Genomic DNA, 14,086 nt, shown 5'->3' with positions numbered 1-14,086 from the left:
GAGTTGGTTTTCTGAATGAAAAGCCACATTTCCCACCAAAGATATTACACAAGTCCAAGCCGAACCTAAACCACACGGACAAATCGGAATCTGAAAGTGAAGATACTTTTGGTGATTTTGTTTTCATATCAGGGATTAGAGGAGCACTTTATGTCCTTCAGGAAATAAAGACTACCACAATGTGGACGAAGTGAAAATCCATCCAGAAACAAACTGTTGAATCTTCTGTTGAGCTGGAATTCAAATATATTTTTGTTTGACTTCAACTTAATTAAGTTTTATCCATGTTTTTCTGCTGTGACAGCGCCCTTGAACAGTGAAACAGAGAAACAGTGACAGATCCTTTTAACAAGTGTCTGAAATCACTGTTATATGGTGTGATACATTACTTCAACTATCAACATATTTACTATGTTTGCACAAAATACTCAGTGGGAAATGCTCCACAAATCTCACAATGGTGTTAAAACAGTGTATTTGAGAGACATCAGAGTTCTGGGTACCTGGAGGAAACCTGCAAACATTATGTGTAACAGGTCGCTATATTTATTGATATTAATTAATAGTTAATGGTAAAAATTAACGTGAAGGGAGCACTGGTGTTGACCCAGTGCCCTTTAAGAGCATGAAGACTCAACTCATCACCACAGTGATTCACACACTAATTAACGATATGTGAACTCCTATTGTCAACTTGTGACCTATTTAAATATAGAAAGAAAAAACAACAACACTGTAGTAATTGATTAGAAGCATTAATCATTTATTTTATATTCAGAAAAAACACACACAGGTAGATGTTATACATCTGTTATTATATACATTATTTGTGGAAGGTGGGCATTGAGGGGTTTGTTTTGGGGAGTAGGAAAGGGGTGAGGGGTGGGAGAGAAAGGGGTGGGAGTGGAAGGTGGCAGGGGGGAGGAGGGGAGGAGTAGGTAGTGGGTAGGGTAAGAAGGGGTGAAGGAAAAAGGGTGAGTGGTTTCAGGGCAAACGTCCTATCATTCCTCTCATCTTTGGAGGATGATCCGTCTCCTGGTTCAGGAGTTCATCTTAGTCCTCCACCTTCACTCTCTCCAGCTGCTCCACCTTTCTCCTCCAAATCCTCTCTAAGTTCTCCAGCTCGTTCTCCATGTCACTGAGCTTGTGCAGGCAGGCTAGGTACGACTTGGTAGAAGCTTGTCTTTTCCTGCTTTCCTTTTTCACCAGCTCGTCCTTACAGCTGACCTCCTTTTTCTATTCACCTTTTAGTTTGTGAACTTGCTCCTTTAGAGTCTTGTTTTCTTTTACGACGGCCTCCACCTTTCTGCTGCTCACTCCCTCAGTCGGAGTCGTCTCCTGCTGCAGCCTCGCCTCCTGCATCTCAAGAGTCAGGTGACTCTTGTTGACCTTCTGTTCCTTGACCTTGAGCATGACCAGGCAGTTAAGGTAGGCGGTGGTTTGAAGACGCCGTCTGTTGACTTCGGTCTTCATGAGCTCATCGTTCTTTTTCAGCTCATCTTCATGCTTCCTCTGTCCGGTCTTGAGCAGGTTGACCTCCTCCTTCAGAGCCTGGTTTTCCTGGTCGACCTCCACCTCTCTGCTTCGGCTTTTTTCAGGCTGAGTCGGCTCCTGGTGCAGCCTCGCCTCCTGCATCTCAAGAGTCAGGTGACTCTTGTTGACCTCCTGTTCCTTGACCTTGAGCATGACCAGGCAGTTAAGGTAGGCGGTGGTTTGAAGACGCCGTCTGTTGACTTCGGCCTTCATGAGCTCATCCTTCTTTTTCAGCTCATCTTCATGCTTCCTCTGTCCGGTCTTGAGCAGGTTGACGACCTCCTTCAGAGCCTGGTTTTCCTGGTCGACCTCCACCTCTCTGCTTCGGCTTGTTTCAGGCTGAGTCGGCTCCTGGTGCAGCCTCGCCTCCTGCATCTCAAAAGTCAGGTGACTCTTGTTGACCTCCTGTTCCTTGACCTTGAGCATGACCAGGCAGTTAAGGTAGGCGGTGGTTTGAAGACGCCGTCTGTTGGCGTCGGTCTTCATGAGCTCATCCTTCTTTTTCAGCTCATCTTCATGCTTCCTCTGTCCGGTCTTGAGCAGGTTGACCTCCTCCTTCAGAGCCTGGTTTTCCTGGTCGACCTCCACCTCTCTGCTTCGGCTTGTTTCAGGCTGAGTCGGCTCCTGGTGCAGGCTGGCCTCCTTCTTCGTCTCTTTTTGTAAGAGAACTTCTCCTACTTTCAGCTGCTCCTGGAGCTGCTCGACCTGCTCCTGTAGAGATGAGTTTCCCTCTTTGAGAGCCTCAATCTCACTGTTGGCTTGGAGGAGTTCGGCTCGGAGGCTCGCCACAATGTCTTGGTGTTGCATGGTCGACAAACGGAGCAGATCTACTTCCCGATGAAACACGACAGAAACGTGGACTCAAGTTCGGTTGAGGATCGTGGAGAGTTCAAAATGCTTCTGCTCTCTTCAGGATCGTAGGCACAGAATGACGTTTTCTGCAGCTGATGCCATCAATAAAGTGCAAGATTGTTCTATAACATTAACAACTTGTTTAGCTATCATAGTAACGTCCTTTGATCCATTGCATCAAAGGAAAATATTTACATATTTGTATTGCTCTTGAGGAAAGGTCCAGTGCTTGAACCATAAATCCACCATGACCTTTCCCTCATTCAGACTTTGTCGCTCTTTACATCACCTCATCTGGCTTCTTACAGCCTGAAAGCAGGGTTTAATAAGCACCTGACGGCTGCACACGTTTACAACACCACCCGACATATGGTGCTTATTAAACAGAGCATTGCAACAACTTGTTCCGTCCTGTACGCCCTTCTTTTAAGGCCAAAAAAGGTGCTTTGGTAGCCACTGCACCTTCCCATGTTCCATATGAAACAGCTGAATATTTGCAGTGTGACTATTTTAATCCAGTAGCAGAATTCTGTGTGAATGCTGTGATGTGTTCCAGGCAGCACCCGCCTGGAGTATGCGTGATAACTGCAGCATTTTAATAATTTACATTTCCTTATGCAAAAAAGTGAGGAGAATTAAACTTTCAGCTTAGCCTTGATGAATCTCTATGGAAATAAAATGCACTTCCGACTGGTTGAATGGGAGAATTATCTGATCTTTGTGGACTCGTTTGGTCTTTTCTTTCCTATGAAAAGCAGTAAATTGATGATTTCTGAACCAGAAGATCTGCCCATATCCCTGGAAAATCACCCTGGGTTGTATCCAGTGTTCAGAAAAAGTCTCCCATTCATTGTCAGTGGAACGGCTCCAAAACCATTTTTTCAGAGATTAAAATGTTCTCGTTTCAGGCTTCCGCAGAGATTTAAACTTCATGTGCACAAGACTGAACTGTATTTGTTCAGTTTGACATTTGTAGCTCAAATTTATTCGGATTCGGCAAAATCTGTTGTTCTTTATCCTGGGAAAATCAATTACATTTTATACAAATGTGTTGCCTGTATTTGCACCATTACAATTTAAGTTCTTTCCCTTGTTTCCTAAAGAAAACTGGGAAAATACCAACTTGGCATTGAGCTCCTCTTCTCGTTTCGCTGTTTGTGTCTGATGTCTCTTTAAGGCCGACTGTGGTTTAAACCCACTCACCTCAGTGATGGAGCGAGGTGGCCACCCCTCTCCCACGCTAACGCTGGCATTTCCTCTGCTGTTTCCTTTGCCCCCAAACACGCAGGTCGACAACACATAAAAAAAAACACAGGCCTGGAAAATGTATCAGGAAGATCTGCCTCCGTCTCTGCTCGGCTGTTCTGTGCTCTGTATCTCTTCAGTAATATGCCAGACGTACTCTGTGCAGGCACTGGGACTGATAGTGATAAAGCTTACTGGTAAAAATTTATGAAATGAAATGAGAGATAAAGACCGAGTCTGTGTGGTTCCAGAGAGGACGTAAAAAGCTTCTCTGGTTTTTAACCTCACTCTGGGATTTATTAATAAAAAGCGACCAGAAGATCTCCGGCTACGCTTGTGCACATGTCGCGTTACTTTAGGAGAAATGGGATCATTCAAATCGTACAATCTACTCCAACACACACAGAATCAGTTTGAGATTCTTCAAGCTCAGATAAGAAAATATAGAGTGGCTGTAATCGGATCATTAATATCAATTTCACTTTCCAGGAACTCAAACGTCAATAATAATTCATTATTTTTCATTAATCTTCAAAAAAGGATGTGCAGATTTCCTTTTTTATTTTATTACGTCCGCCGAGGAGGTTTTCACCCTTGTCTGTTTATTTGTTGGTTCATTTGTGAGCAAGATAAAACAAAAACTCTGATACGAATTTTCACAAAACTTGGTGGAGGGATGCATTATGGGTCAGGGAAGGAGCCATTACTTTTTTCTGCATAACTGAATCAAGGAGCATAACCAGACATTTTTTTTCCAGAACAATTTGTGAATGGTATTTATGAGCTTGAATTTGGATCTAGTGAATTTAAATGTGGTCTCATAAGGGGACTGTTGGTGGAAGTATACACTGTCTGCTTGCCATTCTAGATTTATTCAAGATTATATTATTATTACCCTCAGATTTGTACAGGGATGTTTTAGGCCAAACAATAATTTGACGTGTGCATGTAGGTTTTGGTATAAATTAACCAGAGGCAGCTAACATCATGGACCTGATGCTTTCATTCTGGATAAATGTGATGGAAGAACAGAACGCTCTCTCTCGAGGACAGCTGCTGAAACAGCCTGAAACATCTGGGATGAGATCATGGGGTGAACTGGTGCAGCGCTCACGGTTTCACACCAGTGGAAAGAAAAGCCAGTGTCATCGCTGGTGTCTACAGTGGAAGCGTGCAAACATTGGGGGCCATGAATTTTTCAGGAATCTTGAGATTGTCCAGGTGGGGCAGCGAGTGGATAGGTTGAATATGGTGTGTGTGTGTGTGTGTGTGTGTTTGTATTGTGAACACGTGCTCTCGGTCTCTCGGCTGAATTCATTATTCAAGACCAAACTAGAAAGATGTAGAGCGATAGAGAGACTAACATAACACACAGGGATGAAAGAGAGAGGATGAACATCTGGATTAAATGGAAGAAAAGAACAATGACAATGAAACAATAATAACTGTGAGGTAATATTTTCTTAATTAAAAAATGTAAAATATCAATGACATTGTTTTTCATCAGGAGGGTTTGATAACGTCATCTTAGAAATCATTGACAATTTTTTGTTTTTATCTGCACCAATAGATTGTATTCACCCCTGTTTGTTTGTTTGGAAGCAAGATTACACAAGAACCATGAGATGAATCACCAGGAAACTTGGCCTAAGGAAGAGTTTTTGGTGAACCAGGATTTTGTTTCACAGTCTGAAACATTGTGAGATATTTTTTCAACACTTACTTCCCAGAGAATAATTCATGGATTTTGATGGAAATAAATTGAGGCATATTTAGGGACCTGATATCTGAGTGTGTGCAATTGGGACTGTTGGGCCTTGGTGGAGGTATGTGCTCTACTGAGTGATATTCAGCCGATATGATGGTCTCACAACTTTTTCACTTCCTAAAAATCTATTTTGACTGGGCTCTGATCTGGATCAGGGTTTGAACGTGCGTCTCCTTGATTCAATTTCAGAAATCCAAACTCAACCAAGTCACCCAACCTGTCGTCCGAAAATCACGGTGACGCTGCTGCTCTGAGTTTGGATCAGCTCCTGGAAACACATTGGACTGGTTCTCAGTCCAAGTGATGATTTAATAAATCACTGAACCAACAACAGAAAAGCTTAAATCTGTTTAACTCTTTATTTGAACGTTGAAATCGTATTCTTTTAAAAGATATCTGTAATCCTCACCTTGCCGACTGTAATAACCTGCAGAGCAAACACACTGTACCTACGTATGGTCAGATTGTAAAAGCACCAAGGTGAGTCATCGTGTGTGAACTCTCTTACACACACACACACACACACACAAAGCCTTCATCCTAGCCCCATTATATCACTATGACGGCTAACAGGCGGGGCCATAAAAGTAGATGGTCAAAGGTGGTCAAATAACACTAAATGATCTGTTCTATCTCCTGAGGAGTTTCTACTTTCGTGTTCCGTTTCAGTTCAGCTTGTTCCAGACGAGCAGGAGTTGACTCACACAACATCGACACATTATGAAAGCAGTGTTAAAACTATAGAAATGACCACATAACTACTTCCACTACAGATTTACAGTAAAACATCACGGTTTAGGTGTGTCATATCTGAACTGTACGCAAATCAAAACTGACTTCTTCAAATGACTAAAATGACATTTGCTGTTACATAAGAACAAAAAATCCTCACAACTGAGAATATGGAACTTTGGACACTGACTCAGACATAGTTATTTCCTCGAAAAATTGACATTTTGATCATCAAATTTGATTTGTGTAGCCCATACTCACAAATCACAATCTGCCTGCAGCTCAACATGGTTCAACATCCTCAAAGCTCAAAGTTACTCCTGCATGCTACGGCCCATTAAACGCAACCGCACACACCTTATATTATTTCCTGTTTTCAAGACATCACTATGACATTGTTATGCAATACAAGTTTTTGCCCCAGAAAGGAGAAATAGAACAGCAGAATAGAATCGTGAACACGGCATCTCGCTTTCAGCCACCAGCTCAGATTTCCGGTTGGAGGCCACTTTAAATCGCGGGGGTGTGAGTAGGACACAGGTGAGGTAGAGGTGAGCCGTGGTTTGGCGAAGGGTGCGGCGGGCCTTCTCGACTTATCGGCGCGTTTGTTTTATGGGTTGGCCCGTTGTAAAGTAGGTCATCAATTTGAAACCATCAGCACAGTTACACACCTCGAAGCGTGTGCGAGCTGGTTTTATTTGTGTTACCTGAGCGGTGGCTCTGCAGTCATGTGTGATTTAGAACTGACCTTGGAGCCCTGACACTAAACTTTCATGCTCCACTGTGTATTCTCAGAACTGGAGATATATTTAGTGAATCAAAATGACAAATTACAGATGTGTTTAGAATGAAATTCTTTTCTGAGACGCATGTGAACAAAGTTATGTTTCGCTCCACTGATATAAACCCACAGATCTAATGTAATACAAACAGAAGAAGCTTTTAAGATGAACTGCGGCTTCTTTTCTCGGATTGCCATTCAACTTGGTCAACAAGATTAAAAACCTTTTCTTGTTGTATCATCTTACACCAGAGGGGGAAAAAAAGAAAAAGAAAGCTCACTCCCTCCATCCATTCACTCCCATTGGGATCGAATGGAAAAGCTGGTTTTGGAGCAGAAGCCGAGGCGTGGGTTGGAGGAGCAGAGCGCCAAACCTCAGCCACTGCCGACAACCACGGCGCAGTCTCAGAGGGGGGAGGCGATGAGAAGATAGAATGGAGGGGAGACGAGGGGTGAAGCAGGAAATGAGGCACGGGGGAGTTTTGCCAAAATCCAGCGGTGGACAGAGGCTCAAACACAAAACTGTAAAGACTTTGTGTAAAGTCAAACACATGTACAGGTTCATGTTAATGCAACTCATCATTTTAATTTTTATACACATATATATTTATTTGATCATCCTCTAATATCTAGTGAAAGACATGATAGACAACATGATGTTAACACCACATTTGGGTGGAGGCTGTTCACATAAAGACATAAAGATGTTTCGTGATTTAGTTCGTAGACGGTCAGAGAGGAAACCAGACAACATGGCAGAAAAAGCTAAAAGTATTAAACCTCATAAGCAGTTGGGGCCTTTTTTTGAACCAAGCTCAGTCTTTTCTGAATCCTAACATCAAACTCCCAGCACATTGTTTTTTAATTATCAGTATGTGAGGTATCCAGTCCATCATCGCCACCTTTCCTCGTTCAGCCGTACACGAAAAAATCAGTGTGACGATCATGGACTGCAAATTAAGATGGACGACATGTCTGCTCCCAAAGTGAAGCCAAATTGGCTAAAAGTAAAAGGACACAGACCCCGCCTCCTGCATGTTAGCGGGTGGGACATGGTCCAAACTAAAAAGTCAAACACGTCACATATATTTTTCTCAAATATGCTTTCTGCCATTTTAGGTAAAATCACACAGACCTTTCCCAGACAGTTATCTCAATTGGTCGAGTGCGTGTATCAGCAGAACTTTGCTAGCGCGGCTCCACCCCCATCAATACTACACAGCGTACATGAAAGGTTTGGGACTCCCTGGTCTGAAGCACAGCCACACTCAGTGAACAGACTTTGATGTTTGAAGCAGCTTCTCTCCAGTTTTCCTCTTATCTTGAATGTTTTTACGTAAAAAAGGTTTTCGGGAATTGTTGCAAAATTTGCCTCAAAAAAGGCGACATGATGATATAGCTTAAAAGTGACGAGTATCAGTGTCATGTTTGGATTATGGCAACTAACACATGAATCAATTTGACCTTTTTAAAACAACACACCTGCACGTTGGTCAAACGTCTCGTGGTTTCTCTGGAGCTGTGTTAGTTGGCTCATGTTGCTTCGAGGACTCACATATAAAATACACATCTACGCAACCCTGTCTGACTTTGCGATGACTCACTGGAAACTCTTGTACATCCCACCCTATAGTTTCCGAAACACGGTTTTTCTCTCCTACGTTCCTCAAAAAACTGTTCCGTGTATTCTGTGTCCTCACACTGCCTCTGATTTACTTCCAAAGACAACAAAAATTCCCTAAAAGTACTTTCACCACGCTGATGAAGTGATCATTGCAGTGTTTAGGTCAGCAGAGGCAGTTTATAACGCAGGCTGGTACAACTTGTACTTCTAAGAATACACACTGGAGGTGCATGTTTTGGGAAAACTGCTTGTTTTTCAGCCCCGGTGAAACCATGTGTGTGGATGTGTAACCTCCACCTGCTGCACCAGGCCACAGCAGCGGCTGGGTATCATCTCAATCTCATAAATCTGACAGATTATGACGAAATGTTTGAGGAAACAAAAAGCCAAGACGAGCCAGAGAGTACAAAGGCCTGACACACTGAAGTAGTAAAATACTAAAACACACACACACAGGCAGTGGCTGCAACCACAGCACACCAGGAAAAACATATCCAGATGTTCTCCGCATAGGATTAGTAACCCCCTCACACACACACACACACACACACACACACACACACACACACACAGACACACTTGTGGGCCACACATGGGCTACATATTACAGAGGCCCGCTCTCCAACTTCTCTTTTCTTTCTTTGTCATGATCACACCGGCACACACACTTACACAGCTATACCTGTGAGGACAGAACCCTCACATGGAAATCACCGAGCCCAGCCATTAGCAGGATGCTCTGTCGGAGTCGTGTTCAAGACAACAACAAATGATTCAGGACGTTTGAGTGACAGTTTGAAAGTTTAACCGTGTAGAAATACAATACATATAAATACGTTTTACTTGAGAGAAAGTGTAAAAGTATTGACGTCAAAATATTCTTTAAGTACCAAAAGTAAGAGTTTTGATAATGCAGAACCCTTCAGGATGATATATATGATATGCTGTCATTCACTAATAATTGTTGATGCATTTTAGTGTGAGCATTAAGTATGAAGTTGTAGCTGGGGATAATTTTAAGTACTTCAGCGTATTTATGATGTATACATACAGTTTCCAATAGACTGTATGTAGTGGAGTAGAAGTATGAAGTAACAAAGTAGAAACATAGTTACTACATATAGTTACTTAGAAATTGTACTTAAACTACTTGATAAAAGTTAGTAACAATCTGCCACTGACTGATTATCCATAAATAAACTGAACCAGACATAAGCCTAAGATTTACCCTTTAGTTTAACACACACACACACACACACACACACACACACACACACACACACACACACACACACACACACACACACACACACACACACACACACACACACACACACACCCCTCCTCTCCTCCACTAGAGCTCCTGGCAGGCTGTCTGGTTGAGGCCCATAGTAAAGGGAACCGTTTTTCTCTGGCATGAGTGTCTGTCTGTGTGTGTGTATGTGTGTGTGCGTGTGTGTATATATGCATGTGTGTGTCCATGGGCCCCAGACAGGAAGGAAGAGCGTGGGCCCGGCCGTACAGCTCCAGAATTCCGGTTTTGTTTTTCTTCTTTTTCCATCAGTGCGGAGCCTGAGCCGGGTCTTAAAGAAACAGTCATTAATAGTTTTCCCCCCTCTTAATGACGCCACACTGTTCTGTGAGTCCTCTGCACTCGGCCTCGGTGTGACTCATTACTTTAGTATGTAAACATAGAACCACTTTGCCCAATAAAAGAAAAAACTGAATGTGTAGCTCTTTCATGGCTCAAATGTTTCTGCTCCTCGAGAAATCCCAGCGAGCGCCTGAGCGCAGCCTCGGGTTCATTTTCATTGAAGATTCTAAAAATAAGAGTTACTGATCCAGCATCAGTGGTCAGGTTGCGTAAATTACTCAGGGGGTGAAACATGAGGATTTTGAACATGAGCGGGAGCAGGAAGATTTCGCTGCCGCCCCCAAGCTTTTGTAACAAACCCGTCAGGACCTGGCAGAGAGCGGGTTGAAGCTGACTCGCTGTAATCGATGGATGACACAGCTCACGTCTCCGCCGAGGACAACGAAGACAGGAAAGTCACGGTTTTGTCGGGTAACCGCGCGGGCTCTGTGGACCAATCAGAGTGGAAACGGGTCTCTTAAAATTAAAGGGTGACCTCATTGTTTTTGGCAGCGATTATGAAAATAAACCGACTTTCACAAGATACGCAGACAAACCTCAGTGTTGTGAAAGAGGAAGAGGAATAGTTTTATCAACCAATTTCAAGTCAGAGATAAAAGAGTGAAAACATTTATTAAAAAAGGACACAATAACTTACTGTCAGCGTATAAAAGTTCCAGACTGCACTTATTACAATCAGGATTTTACAGTGTAAAACAAATCCAACTTATAGCCAATGCAAAAAAGCACCATTATACAAATTTCAAGTATATGACTGGTATTGTACTTAATATTTTCCCTGTCAACAAATCATGAGAGCAAAACCAAGAACTACTTTGTTTGTCAGCACGTTCTGACCTTCCCACCTCGTCTGTGCCCTCAGCCCAGTCGCTCCTACTGATAAACCTATGTCACAAATACATATATAGGGTCTTCTATATATATTCTTTTACATACAACACTACTACAACAAATGTTATTCAAAGTAAAGTATATCTCAAAATATAAATTTGGGATGCACTGATTAAAATGTGTCCTTATTGATAGCGGTTTGCAAATCAGAAATGAGCACTTATCCTAGAAAGTGGTCCCTTTTCCAGAAGTTAAAAATATTTTCCATAAAATCTATATTTCCATGTACAAAAAACATTGTATTTAATGTGTATTAATTATGTGGAACAAATGGAATCTATTGATCCCTGGTATTTACCGGTGCATATTAATGACTCACAATAAACTACAGTTCCCCTGTAATGTAGGAATGTGTCATAAATGGTGAGGAGTGCTTTTAATTGTTTTTGTGGAGCTGACTGACACATCGGGATTTGGCTCAATTGAAATGTTGGTTTTTGGTCTTTGAGATTTGTTGATGACGAGAAAAATAAAGAACATCACCAGCTCAATCCTTCAAAAACTGCCTGAAAGTTACCATCGGACAGAGAAGTTTCAAAGTAAAGGCACCGTGTTGCCTCTGCAGTGATGCTTTACTTTGTCTAAAACTGTGAGTACTTATACTTGTGAGGAGAATCAACAAAAATCTAAAAAAGTATCTGCAGGCAACAAAGTGAATAAGGTCAATATCAGGCGGATTAAAAAAAAGCTTTGAGTTTCTGTCGGCAATTTAAAATCAATGTATTGGCCTGAGTGCAAATAAATCATTTAGCTAGTGTCGTCCTGTGCCAGCCTGCACACACACACACACACACACACACACACACACACACACACACACACACACACACACACACACACACACACACACACACACACACACACACACACACACACACAGAGAGAGAGAGAGAGAGAGAGAAAAACGAGCATGTGCAGTGCATAGGCAAGTAACAAAGTCTCTTGCGTGTGTCTACACTTTTGTACAGGCAGCCATTGTATATACACACACACACACACCCACGGTGACTGGTAGCAGCAGGTCCTTCGTCAGCAGAAAAGGGGACTGCACTCTCAGCACTGTTGTAGAGGAACAACTTCTCTAATATTCACCTCCTTCACTCCTGATATCTCTTGGCAAAATAACCACACACAGTAAATCAGGCTCAAGGTGCGTTTAAGGTCCAGTCAGTTAAACTGTTCACGCCAAGTCCCTGCGCTGTCTGTGAACTTTTATCTCACATTTTACTTTGATCCAACAACAATGATGTTAGTTTCTGTTTCGGGTGAGGATGTGACCCCATTTCCCTCACACCGCAGCTCAACCTCGCCGTGACGCCGCCATCTTTAGACCTCCTCCTCCCCCTGTCGTCTCTGGAGATGCAGACCGATCTCCATCTGATTCTCCAAACACTCCTTGAGCTTGTCCTCAGTCAGTGTCAACCGCTGCTCCAAGATTGAAACCGTCTGGATGAGAAAAAGGGGGAGAGGAGCGACGATTGAGGAGAGGAACAAGACGAAAAGAGAGAGAGGGAGAAGGGGGAAGGAAGGAGATGGATGAGAGAGACAGAGCATGTTAGAGAGGGCTGCACAGCATCAGCCTGACAGTAATGACTACATAATGGCCGTGTTTGTGTGTGTGAAAGAGGCAGTTAGTGTGTGTTTGGGACAGATGTTGTGCGTGCAATACAATCCAGCTGATTATCGTAGCGAGATCTGCTGCCTGAGCCGAAAACAGCGGAGTCTCTGTGTCTGGCACGCACCCTCTCTTGTTCTCTCTCTCACACAGTTGCATAAACACACTTACGCTCACAAAGAGCACAAGAAAGTCACTTTCCGACACAGGACCGGCGTGTGTGGGTAGTGAGATCACAGAGCGACATACTTTGCCTCTCAGCATCCTCCGACAGTGCAGCGTTTGTTATGTTACTCGGGCTTGTACATTTGAGCAACCGTGTCATCTCTGCCTGTTTATCAGACGAGCCTCCAGGTGTAATTTTCGCTGGTGTCGCTGTCTGAATGAACCGATCACCGAGGACAGAGCCGTCTGTTCTAGCTTAAATTCCATCGACGCTTCAGCAGCCACATCAAGAGGACGACTAAATGAGCCTTTTATCACCGACAACAAGCAGGAGGATTGAGTACGTTAATTGTATCGGCAGCATAATGGTCTTAAGAAGGACATTTTATTTACAAATCCTTAGCAGCAATAAAAGCAATGTGACCGGAGTGACTTATCACTTGCAGCGGCTCTTCATCATGAAATGGAAGCATACAGTCCTGCTTTGGTGCAGAGTGATTCTGTGACTAATCTGTAAATGAACAGCAACACTTTATAGAGTTAGATGTAGGCTTGTATTTATAATTATGAAGCTAAAACAATACACAAAGACATGAGTCTAAAGCAGTGACAGTAAATACAGAAGGACAACATGACAGCTCCCAAAAGTGGAGCCCAAACTTCTTGGTCTGCCCCTGGTGGCTGATGACTGCAACACGGCTGAATAAACACGCCTGAAACTTTGAAGAGACGCTGTTTTGACAGTCGAGAAATAAATCAGTCATGTTTGTGTAGCTTTTGTTTATTTCATGTGTCTGTAAGGTGATGACTTGTCCGTTGCTAACTAGTTAACATTACTTGTGTTAGCCAGGACTGTTGATGTGACAATGTAACTGTGTAACGCTGCTTTCGGATATGCACTGAACTCATTATCCTCACTTTCTCCGGAGGAGGGAAAAGTGCGAACGCAAGTGTACGAGTGAGAGGCTCCAGATTATCTGCGAACTGTCTCAGCCAGGCCCCCTCGTATATAGCAGAAAGTCGGGAGAATCCGATGTGAGGACACAGCAGGAGTTGGCCACTGGATTGGTTGATATTGCTTCTAACATTACTTCCTGCCTCTGCCTGCTGTACCCAGCTGCTCCACCTGAATAATGCAGACACTTTGTTGCTGTTGTGAACGCGTCTGTGCAGAAAACCTCCTGCGCTGTTGTGCATGTGATAAAAGCAAAATGCAGGTTATGTCT

At 43.0% G+C, this 14,086-nt stretch overlaps 1 protein-coding gene across 2 annotated transcripts in view; it reads right to left on the bottom strand.

The window, feature by feature from the left end:
* Positions 1–10,782: 10,782 nt before the first annotated feature.
* The window catches only part of poc1a (POC1 centriolar protein A), a 32,646-nt gene continuing 29,342 nt past the window's right edge, over positions 10,783–14,086 (bottom strand). For both annotated transcript variants that reach the window (XM_035153194.2, XM_035153195.2), the window contains exon 11: positions 10,783–12,526. In XM_035153194.2, the coding sequence (XP_035009085.2) occupies positions 12,407–12,526 (120 nt within the window). In that variant the 3' untranslated portion in view covers positions 10,783–12,406. The remainder of the gene's footprint in view (positions 12,527–14,086) is intronic.

Source organism: Hippoglossus stenolepis, chromosome 3, assembly GCF_022539355.2.
Source record: "Hippoglossus stenolepis isolate QCI-W04-F060 chromosome 3, HSTE1.2, whole genome shotgun sequence".
NCBI lineage: Eukaryota > Metazoa > Chordata > Actinopteri > Pleuronectiformes > Pleuronectidae > Hippoglossus > Hippoglossus stenolepis.
Note: the sequence above shows the minus strand (reverse complement) of the source record. Positions and strands in the feature narration are given on the sequence as shown.